General features: G+C 46.1%; 1 protein-coding gene across 1 annotated transcript; it reads right to left on the bottom strand.

Annotated features, from left to right (window-relative positions):
- Positions 1-4588: 4588 nt before the first annotated feature.
- On the bottom strand, positions 4589-9915 carry ACTC1 (actin alpha cardiac muscle 1). Its single transcript, XM_027066884.2, has 7 exons — positions 9759-9915; positions 9026-9176; positions 7546-7870; positions 6729-6890; positions 6415-6606; positions 5419-5600; positions 4589-4919 (listed from the first exon to the last, which is right to left on the bottom strand). Exons 2-7 carry the CDS (start codon positions 9152-9154, stop codon positions 4776-4778), a joined length of 1134 nt encoding a protein of 377 aa, XP_026922685.1. The 5' UTR covers positions 9155-9176; positions 9759-9915; the 3' UTR covers positions 4589-4775.
- Between the last annotated feature and the right edge of the window lie 6415 nt (positions 9916-16330).

Here is a 16330-nt window from a genome sequence, read left to right as displayed (position 1 = left end):
AACCATCAGAAGACAGAAAATAATAAAGATTAGAGCAGAAATTAATGCTATCAAAACCAAACAACAACAACAACAAAAACCAGTAGAACAGATCAATGAAACCAGAAGCTGGGTCTTTGAAAGAATTAACAAAATTGATAAACCAGTAGCCAGTTGGATCAAAAAGAAAAAGGAAAGGACCCACATAAATAAAATCAAGAATGAAAGAGGAGAGATCACAACCAACACAGCAGAAATAAAAACAATAATAAGAGAATATTATGAGCAATTATATGCCAATAAAATGGGCAATCTGGAAGAAATAAACAAATTCCTAGAAACATATACACTACCAAAACTGAAACAGGAAGAAACAGAAAATTTGAACAGACCCATAACCAGTAAGGAAATCAAATTAGTAATCAAAAATCTCCCAAAAACAAGAGTCCAGGGCCAGATGGCTTTCCAGGGGAATTCTATCAAACATTTAAGGAAGAGTTAACACCAATTCTCTTGAAGCTGTTCCAAAAAATAGAAATGGAAGGAAAACTTCCAAACTCTTTCTATGAAGCCAGCATTACCTCGATTCCAAAACCAGACAGAGACTCCACTAAAAAAATGAGACTACAGACCAATTTCCCTGATGAACATGGATGCAAAAATCCTCAACAAGATATTAGCCAATCAGATCCAACAATACGTTAAAAAAATTATTCACCATGACCAAGTGGGATTTATACCTGGGACGCAGGTCTGGTTCAATATCCACAAAACAATCAATGTGATTAATCACATCAATAAAAGGACAAGAACCATATGATCCTCTCAATAGATAGAAAGCATTTGACAAAATACAGCATCTTTCTTGATAAAAACCTTCAAGAAAGTAGGGATAGAAGGATCATACCTCGAGATCATAAAAGCCATATATGAAAGACCCAACACTAATATCATCCTCAATGGGGAAAAACTGAGAGCTTTCCCCCTAAGGTCAGGAATGCGACAGAAGTGCCCATTCTCACCACTGTTATTCAACATAGTATTGGAAGTCTTAGCCTCTGCCATCAGACAACACAAAGAAATAAAAGTCATCCAAATCCACCAGGAGGAGATCAAACTTTCACTCTTCGCAGATGACATGATACTCTATACGGAAAACCCAAAAGATTCCACCAAAAAACTGCTAGAACTGATTCAAGAATTCAGCAAAGTGGCAGGAGATAAAATCAATGCACAGAAATTGGTTGCATTCCTATACACCAACAATGAAGCAACAGAAAGAAATCAAGAAATTGATCCCATTTACAATTGCACCAAAACCCATAAAACACCTAGGAATAAATCTAACCAAAGAGGTGAAAAATCCATACACTGAAAACTATAGAAAGCTTATGAAATAAATTGAAGAAGACACAAAAAAATGGAAAAAGATTCCATGCTCCTGGATAGGAAGAACAAATATTGTTAAAATGTCGATACTACCCAAAGCAATCTCTCTACATATTCAGTGCAATCCCTATCAAAATAACACCAGCATTTTTCACAGAGCTAGAACAAATAATCCTAAAATTTGTATGGAACCAGAAAAGACCCCGAATAGTCAAAGCAAACTTGAAAAAGAAAACCAAAGCAGGAGGCATCACAACCCCAGACTTCAAGCAATACTACAACCTGTAATCATCAAGACAGTATGGTACTGGCACAAAAACACACACTCAGATCAGTGGAACAGAATAGAGAACCCAGAAATGGACCCACAAACATATGGCCAACTTATCTTTGACAAAGCAGGAAAGAATATCCAACGGAATCAAGACAGTGCCTTCAGCAAGTGGTGCTGGGAAACTGGGCAGTGACATGCAGAAGAATGAACCTGGACCATTTTCTTACACCAACCACAAAAATAAACTCAAAATGGATGAAAGACCTCAATGTAAGACAGGAAGCCATCACAATCCTTGGGAAGAAAGCAGGCAAAAACCTCTTTGATCTTGGCCACAGCAACTTCCTACTCAACACGTCTCCAGAGGCAAGGGAAACAAAAGCAAAAATGAACTACTGGGACCTTATCAAAATAAAAAGCTTCTGCATAGCGAAGGGAACAATCAGCAAAACTAAAAGGCAACTGACAGAGTGGGAGAAGATACTTGCAAATGACATATCAGATAAAGGGTTAACATCCAAAATCTATCAAGAACTTATCAAACTCAACACCCAAAAAATAAATAATCCAGTGAAGACATGGGCGAAAGACATGAATAGACACTTGTCCAAGGAAGACATCCAGATAGCCAACTGACACATGAAAAAATGCTCAACATCACTCATCATCAGGGAAATACAAATCAAATCACAATGAGATACTACCTGACATCTGTCAGAATGGCTAACATTAGCAACTCAGGCAACAACAGATGTTGCGAGGATGCGGAGAAAGAGGATCTCTTTTGCATTGCTGGTGGGAATGCAAGCTGGTTCAGCCACTCTGGAAAACGGTATGGAGGTTCCTCAAAAAATTAAAAATAGAACTACCCTATGACCCAGCAACTGCACTACTAGGTATTTATCCAAGGGCTACAGGTATGTTGTTTCAAAGGGGCACATGCTCCCCAATGTTTATAGCAGCACTATCAATAATAGCCAAAGTATGGAAAGAGCCCAAATGTCCATCGATGGATGAATGGATAAAGAAGAAGTGGTATATATAAACAATGGAGTATTACTCAGAAACCAAAAAGAATGAAATTTTGCCATTTGCAACAACCTGGATGGAACTAAAGGGGATTATGCAAAACGAAATTCGTCAGAGAAAGACAAATATCATATGACTTCACTCATATGAGGACTTTAAGGGACAAAACAGATGAACACAAGGGAAGGGAAACAAAAATAATATAAAAACAGGGAGGGGGATAAGACATGAGACAAATATGGAGAACAAACAGAGGGTTACTGGAAGGGTTGTGGGAGGGGGGGTGGGCTAAATGGATAAGGGGCATTAAGGAATCTACTCCGGAAATCATTGTTGCACTACATGCTAACTAATTTGGATGTAAATTAAAAAAAAATTTTTTAAAATAAGAAGATGTCTGATGAGCCCCAAACATGCAAAATTTTGAATCCAGACTCCCAAAAGGCTAGGTGATAGAATTAATGCATGACTGAAGGTTTATGTATGTTTATAACATTATGAGTATAGTTTAAAGATTTATGACTAAAGATGCTTTGAGGAACACCATTAGATAAGATGTCAGAAAATCTGGCTTCCTAGCTTGGGTATTCCACAAACTGTGTTAACACTGCACTAGCTGCTTAATCTTTCTGTCTTGATTCCCTCATCAATATTTAAGTTTAAATACATCCATTCAAATGCTCCAACAGTTCATGAACAATTAACTTGAAAATGAAAAATTTTAGAGCTTTTGCAATTAGGTGGAAATCTACCTTTCCAAAGTGATTTCCTAAGTCATCAGCTCCCACCAGCCCTGCCCTGTGCCTTGTTTGCTGGCTTCTGTCCCCTTATTTATGTTTTTGAGAGAGAGATGAATGGGAGAGGGGCAGAGAGAGATGAAGAGAGAGAGAGAAGCCCAAGCAGGCTCCATGCCGTCAGCGTGGAGCCCATGTGGGGTTTCAACTCATGAACTGTGAGATCATGACCTGAGCCAAAGTCAGATGCTTAACTGAGTTACCCAGGCACCCCTCACCTCTGTACTTCTTAACCATTCCTCAAGACTCAGACCCATGTCCATCTCCTTGAAGTCTCCCAGACCACACACATTGGGAGTTTACACATAGTGTAGGTGAGCTCCTCAAGGACAGAGCATGACTGATTGCTTTGGATGCTGCTCCCAGCAGCCCCCACAGCATATGTTGCAGAGTCCAGCATGAAATAAAAGGAATATTGTGGCTTTCCACTCCCCTTGATCCTTCAGACTTCCTGGCCTTCACTACACTCAACCCCAAATTCCAAGATTTCAAAGACATGAAGAGACTGACGACTTATGTCCCACAAATTAGTTACTGATGAGGCAAAAGGATCTGGTACCTGTTTCCTCACGTTTAGTTTGAATATGCACAATGATCTTGATTTGTTTAGGGAGCGTTTAGAACTGGATGTGGCTGGGCTTAACCGTGAGCCAGCCTCAGTGTTTCACCATTAACATGCATAGCCCTTGGAAGGACAACTGAGGAATCCAGCATTAAGAATTTAAGCTAACTTACTTAAAACTTCCTCATTACCAATGTGTATGTGGTTTCTACAAAGTTACGAAAACAACTGGAGCCTATATGAAAACAACTTTCACTGTCATCCATAGTAACTAATCTTAAAGTATTGTGAAATCCGATTTCATTTCTCGCTTATGTGGAGCTAAAGTTAATCTACTTTTCACATGTGAAATATATTCATGATTCTGTCCCAAAGTGGAAAACTGATATTTAGTATTGTTAAGCCCTCGCTAAATGTCACACTAATTCATCGGCTCAACTTTGTGCTACTGTAATATTACAGTGCTCATGGGGTCAAAGCCACCAATATATGAATTCACAGACTGAAGTGAGCAGACACTGGCTCCTCCCCATGCCTACCAGAAAAAGAAAGATGAGAGACTTTCGTATGTTGCAAGTCCGGGTCTGGTTTATTTATAAAGCAATAAATATTAGAAGCACAAATAAATTGCACATGTGTAAACAAACTGTACAATGATTGATGAGAGATAAGGGAGGGTGGTTCGGAAGATTCCAAGAAGCATAATACTGTCATCCTGAATGTAAGGTAGACTAAGAGAGAAGGCACCTTAGAAGCATTTGCGGTGGACGATGGACGGGCCTGCCTCATCATACTCTTGCTTGCTAATCCACATCTGCTGGAAGGTGGAAAGGGAAGCCAGGATGGAGCCCCCGATCCAGACAGAGTACTTACGCTCAGGGGGAGCAATAATCTGCAGGAAGGAAAGAAAAACTTCCAGTGAACTCTCACATTCCAGGCAACAGATCAAGCAACATGCCAGAGAGAGAGATTCGCCGAAAAAAATATTAGATGTTAATTCATTGTAACGTGAGATGCTTCATACCAGAAATTAATATGACTGAATCGAGTTTTACACACTGTCCTCTATTTCATTATTTCCATTATCAAAGGCTCTACAAAATAGAATTGCCCCACTGCCCTGAACTAGAGTATAATGTGGCAACAAGCTATATGCATGATAGAGGACAGCCCAAAAGCTGGGGACTTTTAAAACATGTCCGAAGATTTAGATTTTTTTTTTCCTTCCAAGATTTATTATTATCTGCTGCTTGAAAATGTTTTTAAAGTCTCCTATCTCAGGAAAAGTGCTAGAAAAGCTAGTAAAGTTTATAGTAGGTGGGAAGCAAAATGTGAGTTCTACTTGGAATACTAAGTCCTGCCTTGGCTCTCACACCACAGGAGTTCTTTACCTTAATCTTCATGGTGCTGGGAGCCAGGGCAGTGATTTCCTTCTGCATGCGATCAGCAATACCAGGGTACATGGTGGTACCTCCAGATAAGACATTGTTGGCATACAGGTCCTTGCGGATATCAATGTCACACTTCATGATACTGTTATAAGTTGTTTCATGGATGCCAGCAGATTCCATACCTAGAAATATGTTTAAAAAAAAAAAATCAAAGTGCACTCAGGCCAGGGGCCCAGGGTGGAGGGAAGAAAAGAGGATTCCTTTGTGTTGATAAACACATTTGTCTCCCATTTGTCTCTGAAACATATGTTCCTCTATAAGATGTTCCACACTGCAAGGCATTTGTGGAACAGGTGTGTCTAAAAGTGCTGACAGTTAATCCACAACAGATTCTGCCAAGACACAAACAACTGTGTTTAGCACCTGTTTGGAGCGAACACGTGCTGTATCCATCAGATGTACGGAGATATATTTGGAAAGGGTGAGACATACATTAAAATTAATGCAGTTTTTATTTATGGACCAAGATAAGATCCCGACAAGCTTCCTCTTAGAAATCATTCCCGAGAAAAGACGTGTGGTGAAATACAAGGGTCCGGTTATTACAACGAGTATGATCATTGTTGGATTTCATGATAAGTAACTTCAGAGGGAAGTCCAGCTACATGGTAATGGAACTTACTGGAATAAGTCAGCACTTCTGAGTAATGATTCCTTTCCTGCCGATTCGGATTATTCAACTACTATTCTGTCAGAGCCTCTAATTCGGACATGAAGTCAATGTGTCATCCTTTATCATATCACTGCAACATTACAGTATGGCCATCCTTGTAATGGGCCGTTGGGATCTGAGGCTGAGCTGTGTGGGACTCTGAGCTATGACTTCTTTTAACTCAAGAGCCTCTTAATCCTTCTTGATTATAATAGACTTTACTCTGGGACACCCCCAGATTTCTAGAGAAAAGCTGTACGTGTGCACCAGACGCTACAACTCACCAATGAAGGAGGGCTGGAATAGTGTCTCAGGGCAGCGGAAGCGCTCATTGCCAATAGTGATGACTTGGCCATCGGGCAGCTCATAACTCTTCTCCAGGGAGGAGGAAGAGGCAGCCGTGGCCATTTCATTCTCAAAATCCAGGGCAACATAGCACAGCTTCTCTTTAATGTCACGGACAATTTCCCGTTCAGCTGCAGAAATAAAGGTTATGACGGTCAAGTTCTGAAGAATGAAGTAGGTAGATTCTCTGGTGGAGGAAAAAAGCAGACACGATGCTGTGGCAGAGGAGACACATACACACACACACACTCACCAGTGGTGACAAAGGAGTAGCCACGCTCAGTGAGGATCTTCATGAGGTAGTCAGTGAGATCCCGACCAGCCAGATCCAGACGCATGATGGCATGGGGCAAAGCGTAGCCCTCATAGATGGGAACGTTGTGAGTTACACCATCCCCAGAGTCCAGAACAATGCCTGTCAGGAGAAACAGACAAGAACAAAGTAAATCTCCAAGGACACCACTGCTCTAGCTGTGTCAAAGCCTACTTCCAATCTTGGCTAAAAGATACTAGCACTGGGCATGGGTCCAGATAAAATTAGATCCCTTACACACAAAGAATAAAAATGAGCATAACGAGTGCTAAATCTGAAGCCAGCAACAGCTCACCCTTTTAAATATTGTAGTAGAAAAATTTCCCCAGGACACTTTCAAATGACCATCCCTTCTAGCAGCCATTAGCACATTATGTAAGTATCCAGGCATGGATACTTTCCTCCCATCCAACAAATACGTGTTCTCTCTTTTTTGACTCAGACCCTATAGGAAACGTTGGTTCTCCTTGGGGATGTTTGCCCAGGGACTGTGATGGTATGGAACACATTGTGAAGAGCCTTAATACATGATCTCACATGCTTTAGGAAAGGTAAGGATCTAACCCCATGTGCTTTCAATCGTTAGAAATGCATGTGATCTGAAACTGTTGTTACCTCTCTCTCTTATCTCGGACACCTTCCCAGGGAGTGTGAGGGCAGGGATCATTCCTTTTGCAACTGGGGAAGCTGATTCATAGCAAGGTCAGTGCCTTAGGAATGTGCTTAATCAGTGACTGTCTCCACAGCCCAAACATACCTGTGGTACGGCCAGAAGCATACAGGGACAGCACCGCCTGGATGGCTACGTACATGGCAGGGACATTGAAGGTCTCAAACATGATCTGAGTCATCTTCTCACGGTTGGCCTTAGGGTTCAGTGGGGCCTCAGTCAGCAGGGTGGGGTGCTCCTCAGGGGCCACGCGGAGCTCGTTGTAGAAGGTATGGTGCCAGATCTTCTCCATGTCATCCCAGTTGGTGATGATGCCGTGCTCAATGGGGTACTTGAGAGTTAGGATACCTCGCTTGCTCTGGGCCTCATCACCCACGTAGGAGTCCTTCTGACCCATACCCACCATGACTCCCTAGAAGAAGAAAAAGATGGGAAAGTTAAGCTTCCACTATTTCAGGAATATAACAGATGCCTCATAAATTTACATCTAACTGGCCAAGTCAAGGAACATCTTATAAATACCAAAAATAACAAAAAATAGAATTTTACCTCAATTTAGAAATATCATTTAAAATCAATCTAGTACCTTCCCCCTATCTACCCCCCCCCCCCAATCCCCAGGTATAATTCTATTCTTTAAAATATAACTAGGGAAAGAGGAATGAAGCTACTTCACCAAAGAAGTACAGCCTCACCTCATTTTAAAAATACCATAATGCCTTCATTAAATTATTAAGTCCATCGCCCATGTCAACTAGAATATAAATGACTGAATTAATGACACATCGCATTTCTCCTAAGAAAAGATTTTGACATTTATCAAGTGAACATAAAAAGATGGGCTGATATGCCATTATCACTCCACAAGCGAAATCCAGCCTGCCCAGAGCTGGCCTGCAGTACCCATCAGTCACCACCACTGAGGCACAAAGCTCTAGCCCTGGCAGCCTGTCTGGCCAGGCATGTGGCAAAGCCAGAGAGTGTGGCATTTCTTTTAATAAGCAAGGTGGTATGTCACTATCCCCATGGCACTTGCTGCCTCTGTCACGCCTGGCTTCTAAAAATGCAGCAGCCAGGAAGCAGACAGATTACATCCTCTGAGAGCCCAGAAAGCTGGCTGTGAACGGAGGGAGGAATGTGGGCTGGGTCCCGGTTGGTGGAGAGAAGTTGTATCATTGCAAGTTTTGAGCAGGACTGAAAAGGGAGGCCGAGGGAAAGACTGGAGTGTGGAAGGGGCAGGGAAAAGGCGGAGTACTGAACATGAAGGTGCGGAGTGGAGGGGCAAAGCCGCTGACTTTTCACACAAGGAGTGGGCCCCTTGGAGAGCTCTGTCCCTGAAAGGTGGAAGGGGGACCCGTGCACACTGGGCGGTGTGAGTATTGTTTGTCCTGGCTTGGATCTGAGGCTAATTCATCTTTTCCTTATTTGACCCGAGCAGTTCATGACACAGGGGCGTCGGGTGAGACAGTTCCTGGATTGCTGGCCTGAGGAAGTGGCAGGAAGGGGTGTGGAGTGGGGCTGGGGACCGCCCCAGGTAAGAGCAGGCCAGTCGGGGCGGGAGGTTTACCTGGTGGCGCGGGCGGCCCACGATGGACGGGAAGACGGCACGGGGCGCGTCATCCCCAGCGAAGCCCGCCTTCACCAGCCCGGAGCCGTTGTCGCACACAAGAGCGGTGGTCTCCTCGTCGTCGCACATCCTGGCACAGCTTCGGCGGGGTCTGCAGGTGGAGAACCGGGTGGCCCGCCCTCACTGCCTGCGGTGGCGCTGGCCTCCTCCCGCCCGGAGGAAAGGACAGAGCAGAGGAGGGTTGGGGGCGACGGGGGGAACGCCTGCCGTCTCCCTTCCCGTCGGGGCGGGAGAGGAAGGGTGGGAGGAGGCTGCGGAGGTTGAGGGGACGTGCATAGAGCAGGGGAGCGAAGGCCACCCAGGCTCCCCGGCCAGGAGTCACGCTCTGTCCCGGGGGCAAGGAGGTACCGTCACCCCTTAGCAAGCCCTCCCCAGCCCTTCACATGTTTGCCCTTCGGCGAACTGAGAGCCCACCTGGGTCCCAACCACACCCCCACGGCCAAGCCCCCTCTGGAAGGAAACGCGCACGACAGCAGGGACCCCAAACGCCCCGTGGGGGCGGGGGCCGCAGGGTTCGCGTTCTGCGCGCCCCTCTCTTGTTGTGACGACCCGGGACAACAGAAGTTAGAACCAAATCCAGAAGTTTGGTCTTTAAAAAAAAAAAAAAAAAAGTGGCGGCGCGGCAGTAGCGGGGCCCGCCGGCGCGGCTCGGGACGGGCGGGCGCTGACTCACCGTCCGCGGGTCGGGCTCGGCTCGGCTCGGGCGGCAGGCGCTGGGAGGCCGGCGCGGGGCGCGCCGCTTTATAGTGCGCTGACGGACGGGGTCAGTTGGAGCGGCCGGGGGCAGGGGTGGGGGGCCTGGCCGGCCACCTTGCCTTATTTGGTCGCCTTCGCACCACTGAGGAGCGCCCAGGCCATTCATGGAGCCAAGGGCAGGGGAGAGGATCAGCCAGGGGGCTCCCAGACCATGTAAGGAAGGGGAGGGGGCAACCAGGGGGATGGCCAAATAGGGAGCGAGGGAGGGGCGGGCGGCGAAGGGTAGGGGGCAGGGGAAGACTGAATGACGCCAGCCCACCTCCTCCCCCTTCTTGGATGGAGGTGCACCCTGGGTGTGCTGTGGGTTTGTTCCTCCGCGGCCCCGCCAGCCTGAGACAATAAGCCACATACAAACCGGAAGGCTTGGCTCTCTTCCCTCTGCTGAGGGGTCCTGACAGCTGGACTGGGACAGCAAAGGAGCGACAGCAGCTTCTCATCTTCCAGGACTGGAAGCCCTGGCAGTCCTCGTGGGCGCTCAAGGCACCACACCAGCACATTTGGGTGGCCAGAAAAGGGGCACCTGGGACAGGTCACCCTTCTGGTCTAGTCCCCACCGGCCTGGGTGACTTGATTCAGGTTGCTGGTGTCACACTCCTCTAGGTCAGAAAGCGGAGGTTAACCAAGGCCACCCTGACCCCCGGCTCATGCGTGGCTTCGGGTGTGGCTAGGGAAGAGGCTCAGAACTGCAGTAAGATCCTGGCCAAGTCTTGCTGGAGAAGGGGCCAGGTTTCCCCCAGCACAGAGAGCTGGTGGCTCTCCCCCTACTGCCAAGGTTCTGCTCAAATTCAGACTCCTGTCTTCAGGCTAGAAAAGGATCCCCTACTGCCAAAGTGAAAGAAGGAGGGAATGCCAGAAGTGGTGTGTGCACTTGGCTGGTGGATAGATGAACATCTGTAAACTGGGGGCAAAGGCCTTTATGCCCGGTGGAGACGAGACTGAAAGAGCAAATATTCTTGTCAAGAAGATAACCGCAGCTTCAACCAAATGCACACATCACAGGACAGCAGAGTTAGAAAAGCAGAGCCTTGCCTCCATGCCACCCCCACCCCTTGAACTACTGAATCGGAATTGGCAAGATGCCCAGTTGATTTCTACGTACATAAGAGTGTGAGAAGCAGTGGTATAAATGACCGCGGCTCCTTCATGCAAACAGATGTAGAAGGACTACATCTTGGGACTTTGGAGAAGGGAACAGAGAGATGACATGAACCGGGGAGAGGAGAAAGGAACAGAGAGACCTAAGGAGGACACACACGCATCACTGATTCGCTGTGGGGTGCCCTGTGTTCTCGGTTCTTGACTGGCACTTTGATTTTTAATGCTTGTGTTCTCCCTCCCGCTCACACCAGTTAAAAATAGAAAACTGGGCACAAGGCATTCATCTCTAGAGTGGTCTTGGATTGATATGCTGAGGAGGTCTACTGATTAGATACTTGTCCAGACTAGGGAATGTTGGGCCCTCCCTGCTGAGCTCCCCAACCATGTTTGGGTTGGTCTGGAGAAGAAACTGTGTGGGCAGCTGGGTGATGGAGCCGGGTGAGGGGTCTGGCTGGGGTCATGCCCTGCCACACAATACGCCTTTTACAACGAACATGCTGGTGGACAGGATGCAAACAGTGGAGCTGCCTCAGCTCAAGCATTTGCAGAAGAAAAAGGAGAAATGGGACTGGTGTTATAGCCAGACAGCCCTGGGTTCAAATCCTGGCCTCCCTCACTTCTGGTGCATTTGGTCTTGGGCAAGTCACTTCACTTTCCTGAGCCTCAATTTTCCCCTCTGAAAAAGGACACAATAACGATAACTCTTTTCTGCCAGGGGTTATTAATTATCAAAATAATTAGGGACAAGTGATAGAATCCACATAGAAGATACAAAGCAAATGGTCATCGTTACAGTTCAGGAACAGTGATACTCTTGGAGGCAGCAGTAGCTTGCTCTTTTGAAGAATTGGGTCAATTTCATTCATTTATTGATTCAGCAAATATTTATGGGACAGGAACTGTGTTAGTCACAGGGATGCAGCGATAAGTGAAACAGAGCAGCTCATACTCCAGGGCAATTACAGAAAAGTCAGAGCCACTGATGGAGCATGCTGGGGTGAAAAAGGAGGGAATCACTGTGGTAGTCATGAAAAGAGGGATCCAAAAGAGGGGTCAGAGAAAGACTTATTTTTTTTTTAACATTTATTTATTTTTGAGACACAGAGAAGAGACAGAGCATGAACAGGGGAGGGGGAGATACAGAATCTGAAGCAGGCTCCAAGCTCTGAGCTGTTTGTCAGCACAGAGCCCGGCACAGGGCTCGAACTCACGAACTGTGAGACCATACACTGAACTGAAGTTGGACGCTTAACCAACTGAGCCACCCAGGCGCCCCAAAGCCTTCTTGAAGAAGTATCACTTCATTGTCTTTAAAGTAGAGTAGGACTGAAATCTGTGGACATTTGTGTGAAAGCAAGTTTCGACTTGGAGTGGCGGATGGCAGATTTCCACGTTCACTGCCATATGTGCAAAGGGAATTCCTGGAAAGTCCAGTTTATCACTGAGCACCGAGGCCATTGACCCGAAGCCTTTGTCAATACTTCCAGGGCTCAGGAGGCCAATTCCAGCCTGCCCGCCTTGAGATCAGTCTGCTCTGGTGGGAGTGGGTAGGTGGGTGGAGCCCTGAGACCAGTTTCTTAAGACAATCTAACCCTTAAAATGTTTTTAAAACAGTTTCATTTCTTTCCCAGTCAAAACAAAACGCAGGGGTACCTAGGTGGCTCCGTGGGTTGAGCATTCAACTTCTCGCCAGGTCACGATCTCACAGTTCTTGAGTTTGAGCCCCATGTCGGGCTTGGTGCTGTCCGCAAGGAGCCTGCTTTGGATCCTCCGTCCCCGTCTCTCTGTCCCTGCCCTACTTGTGCTCTCTCTCTACTTGTGTTTATTCCTCAAGAAGGAATAAACATTAAATAAATAAAACAAAACATATTTTCATATGCATTATATTATGGCAAGAAAGAACACTTGTTTCCTTTAAAGATGTTGATAGTTCAATATTTATTAATTGTAATACTACTCAATTTCCACATTTTACAACTCTGGACCCTATTTTATATATTTTAAAATATAAGTCAATGGGAAAGTAAGATTCAATGACTGATTTTTTTTTTTTTTTTTTTTAGTGCACACTCACAGGATAGCATGCATGTGAGTGAGGGGCAGAGAGCGGGGAGGGGAAGAGAGAGAGAGAGGGAGAAGCAGGGGCTGACCCAGGGCTTGTGTTTTTGCGTGAAGCGGGACTCGTGCTCACCTGATGTGGGACTTGAATTCACAAACTGTGAGATCATGACCTGAGTCAAAGTTAGATGCTTAACGAGTAAGCCACCCAGGCACCCCCTGATTTTCATTTGATACAATTTTTGAGGGATCCATTTAATTTGAAAATTAAGAGTGGCTTCTGTCACATTTACTTATGTACAAATAACCTCTCCTCTGTGGTGCAGCCTCGATATTCCGTTTCCTTTTTAATTGTGGCAAAATATACATAACCTATCATTTCCCATCTTAACCATTTAAACTTGTACAGCTCAGCAGTGTTAAGTATATTCACACTGTTGTGCAACCACTCTCCCAATTTCATTTTTCCATGCGAATTTGGGTTAAAGTGACTTCAGAAGCCAGGAGTGGCTGTGTCCTACAGTGTGAGAAAGACTGGTCTAAACCCTCTGAGGCAGGGAGCCATTGTGCCTGTTTTGCCAGAGGTCACTGAGATGAGCAAAGGGAAGAGTGAGGATTCACCTCCAGACACCTGGCTGTGCCCTGTTCCGACCACCACCTGAAATGCCTTCCCAGACTCTACCTGGGCTGCTGTTTCTCAGAGTGGAACGTTAGAACCACTTGCAGCCAAATTCCCGGGACTGTCTAGTAGTCCAGGTTCCACCCTGGGAGATTGAGTCTGCATTTTAAAATAAGTCACTGCCTCTCTTTCCCAGGTGATTCATGGAGGGAGAAACCTGGCCACACTGCCTGGATGTTTCTGCCCCTCCTCACGGAGCTATGCTCAATGCTGCCCAAGCTGCCAGCCCTGGCCAGAGTCCAGCTTGGCTGACCTTGAGCATCCAGGGCGGGAGGGAAAGCCGGGGTATGTCCCCAGGGCTCTCAAGGGCCCTTGAGGCCCTTCTGGGCAGGGATAGGCCATGAGGCAGACGTGCAGGGCAGGCTAAAGGAACAGAAGGTGGGACAGTTCCTGCTGCCCTTGCCTCGAGGGAAGCCTGTTTGGTCCACCATCTGCTGGGATCTGGAAGGGAGCGGCGCGGGCCTCCTCCTCCGGGCACTGGGGGATTAGCAGTCACTTATCTCAGCTGTTCCTCCATTGGAGGTGTCGCAGTATTTACAGAGAAGCCAGAAACAGACTTAGCCACACTTAATTCCTCCCCATGAGCCCTCCCCACCTCCCCTGTGGCCCCTCCTGCATTCCTCGGGCAAGGAGGGAGGGAGAGGCTCTTTCTAGACCACACTAAGGGTGGGTGGGGGGAGCCAGCTTTCTGAAACATTTCTATTTTCTTTCCCTACACATTTGTTCACTCCCACTGCCCTCTGGCTGGGGCTGGGTTTCAGTTTTCATGAAAAGAAGAAAGTGACGTGACTGTGAGGGTTGCAGGGCCCCCACACATCCTGGCGCTCAGAATTCAATACCGAGGCATGCCTAATCTCCACCACATGCTTTCCCATGTTTCACACGCAACCACCAAAGAGATTAACCCAGGGGGAGGGTATTTCAACTCTCCACGGATTCTGCTCTTGGCAGATTCTGGCAGTGGCTGCCTTCTGACATGAGAGGTCCGAATGGTGATGAACCATTTAATGAGATTTTGAAAAGGAGGACAAAGCAAGGAGGAAGGGAGAAGAGGAAGCAGGAGGTAGAAGGGGGGGATTTCTTCTGGATCTTGGAGCCACATGGGTCTAACAATCTAAAAGCTACATTTTCATTCCCTCTATCCTGATGTAAGTCCAGGAAATCACAAAGGATCTCTAATAAGCTTTTTTAATTCCTTAAAAGGACTTTTGCCCTCCAAGAATGAAATGCTGATGCTCACAGGTTTCTGTTTGGAAGGTGTTTCTCTTAGCTCAGATTTGGCTTGCTCCCCACACCGGCAGTAAGTCTATTTATGGAGTTTCAGTTTCTCAAGTGTTACCTGGAACAAGCCTGGCTTTCCTGGAGAGCCCAGGTGTGCTATTGCCCAACCTAAGCCTGACCGTGTTTCATGCTCATACACGTGCCAGAGAGACTGCGTAGGTGAGATCTGTGAGCTCAGAGATGACAGCCACTTTTCATTCACCTGCACACCATGGAGCCCATCTCTTCCCCATTAAAGGTTGGGCATTCATTCATTCGACACACAATAATAGTAGTAGGAATACTACTCGCTAACATTTCCTGAGCACTTGCTGGGGGCCATGCACTAACTGGAGACTATACGTGGGTGCATGGTCCACTAGAAGCTTTCTAGACGAAGCGAGACTGGCTGCACAATCTGCAGAACTGCCGTTTGATGTGATGTCACCGGCTTATACTGAGGGGATGTGTAAGAAGTAGACCGCCTCTGTCACAAACTGAGGTACCACGGCCTCGACTGCAAAAATGTTGTCACCAGCATTCACCAAAGGACACTGCCGTCTTTATGAGCCTTTTAGAAAAATTTCCTTGCTGGCTCTAGTACCAACAACAATAGCACTTTAGCGGTGTCTGGCTGGCTCAGTTAGTTAAGTATCTGACTTGGTTTCGGCTCAGGTCATAATCTCAAGATTTGTAAGTTCGAACACCACATTGGGCTCTGAGCTGACAGAGAAGAGCCTGCTTGGGATTCTGTCTCTCTCCCTCTCTCCCTGCCCTTTCCCCATGCTCATTCTCTCTCTCTCTCTCTCCCAAAAATAAACTTAAAAAAAAAAAAAACCCAAAAGACAGTAGCATTCTGTCAAGTAACTGGTTTGTTTTGATCTTGTAGATCCTGAATCCAGTGACTCACCAGGTATTTCTTTTGGGAGGGGCTAAAAAAAAAATCTTAGAAAGCCACCCATGGGGCCCATTTGTTAACATGATTACAAGTCGTTATGGTCCATTTTACATGCCCACTTCAACTTCTCATTTTTCTTTGTCTTCCACTGTTAACCTTTGTCTCTCTTTGTAAGCTGCTGTAAAACTTTTGTGGGACAAAACAAAGGATGGATGAATAAATAGAGAAGACTGAACTCTGGGGACAGTGGAGAGAATAGGCAGCCAGGAGTCCAGATGACTGGCATACGTCTGTAGGTTCCTTTCATCCCTGTGCAAGTGTTGTATTGCTTTGATTTTCCTCTTAATATCATGATAAGTATAACTGGAAACATAGAATAACATCTCCCCCAGCACAAAATAATATGTGCTTATTGTGGTGAACCGGAAAACACTGGCCAGAAAAGTACAAAGAAAAAGACATGTCTGGTTGAGTTTTTTTAGCCCTATATTTTAGC

The sequence above is a fragment of the Acinonyx jubatus genome, chromosome B3, assembly GCF_027475565.1.
Source record: "Acinonyx jubatus isolate Ajub_Pintada_27869175 chromosome B3, VMU_Ajub_asm_v1.0, whole genome shotgun sequence".
NCBI lineage: Eukaryota > Metazoa > Chordata > Mammalia > Carnivora > Felidae > Acinonyx > Acinonyx jubatus.
The sequence above is the reverse complement of the archived record's forward strand: the minus strand, read 5'-3'. Positions and strand labels throughout refer to the sequence as shown.

Coding starts and splice junctions, on each gene's coding strand:
- ACTC1 (XM_027066884.2), bottom strand. CDS start 9,154: ATGTGCGACGACGAGGAGACCACCGCTCTTGTGTGCGACAACGGCTCC. Junction 6,607..6,728: donor CTACTCCTTTGTCACCACTG/GTGAGTGTGTGT, acceptor TTATTTCTGCAG/CTGAACGGGAAATTGTCCGT. Junction 5,601..6,414: donor ATTCCAGCCCTCCTTCATTG/GTGAGTTGTAGC, acceptor ACATATTTCTAG/GTATGGAATCTGCTGGCATC.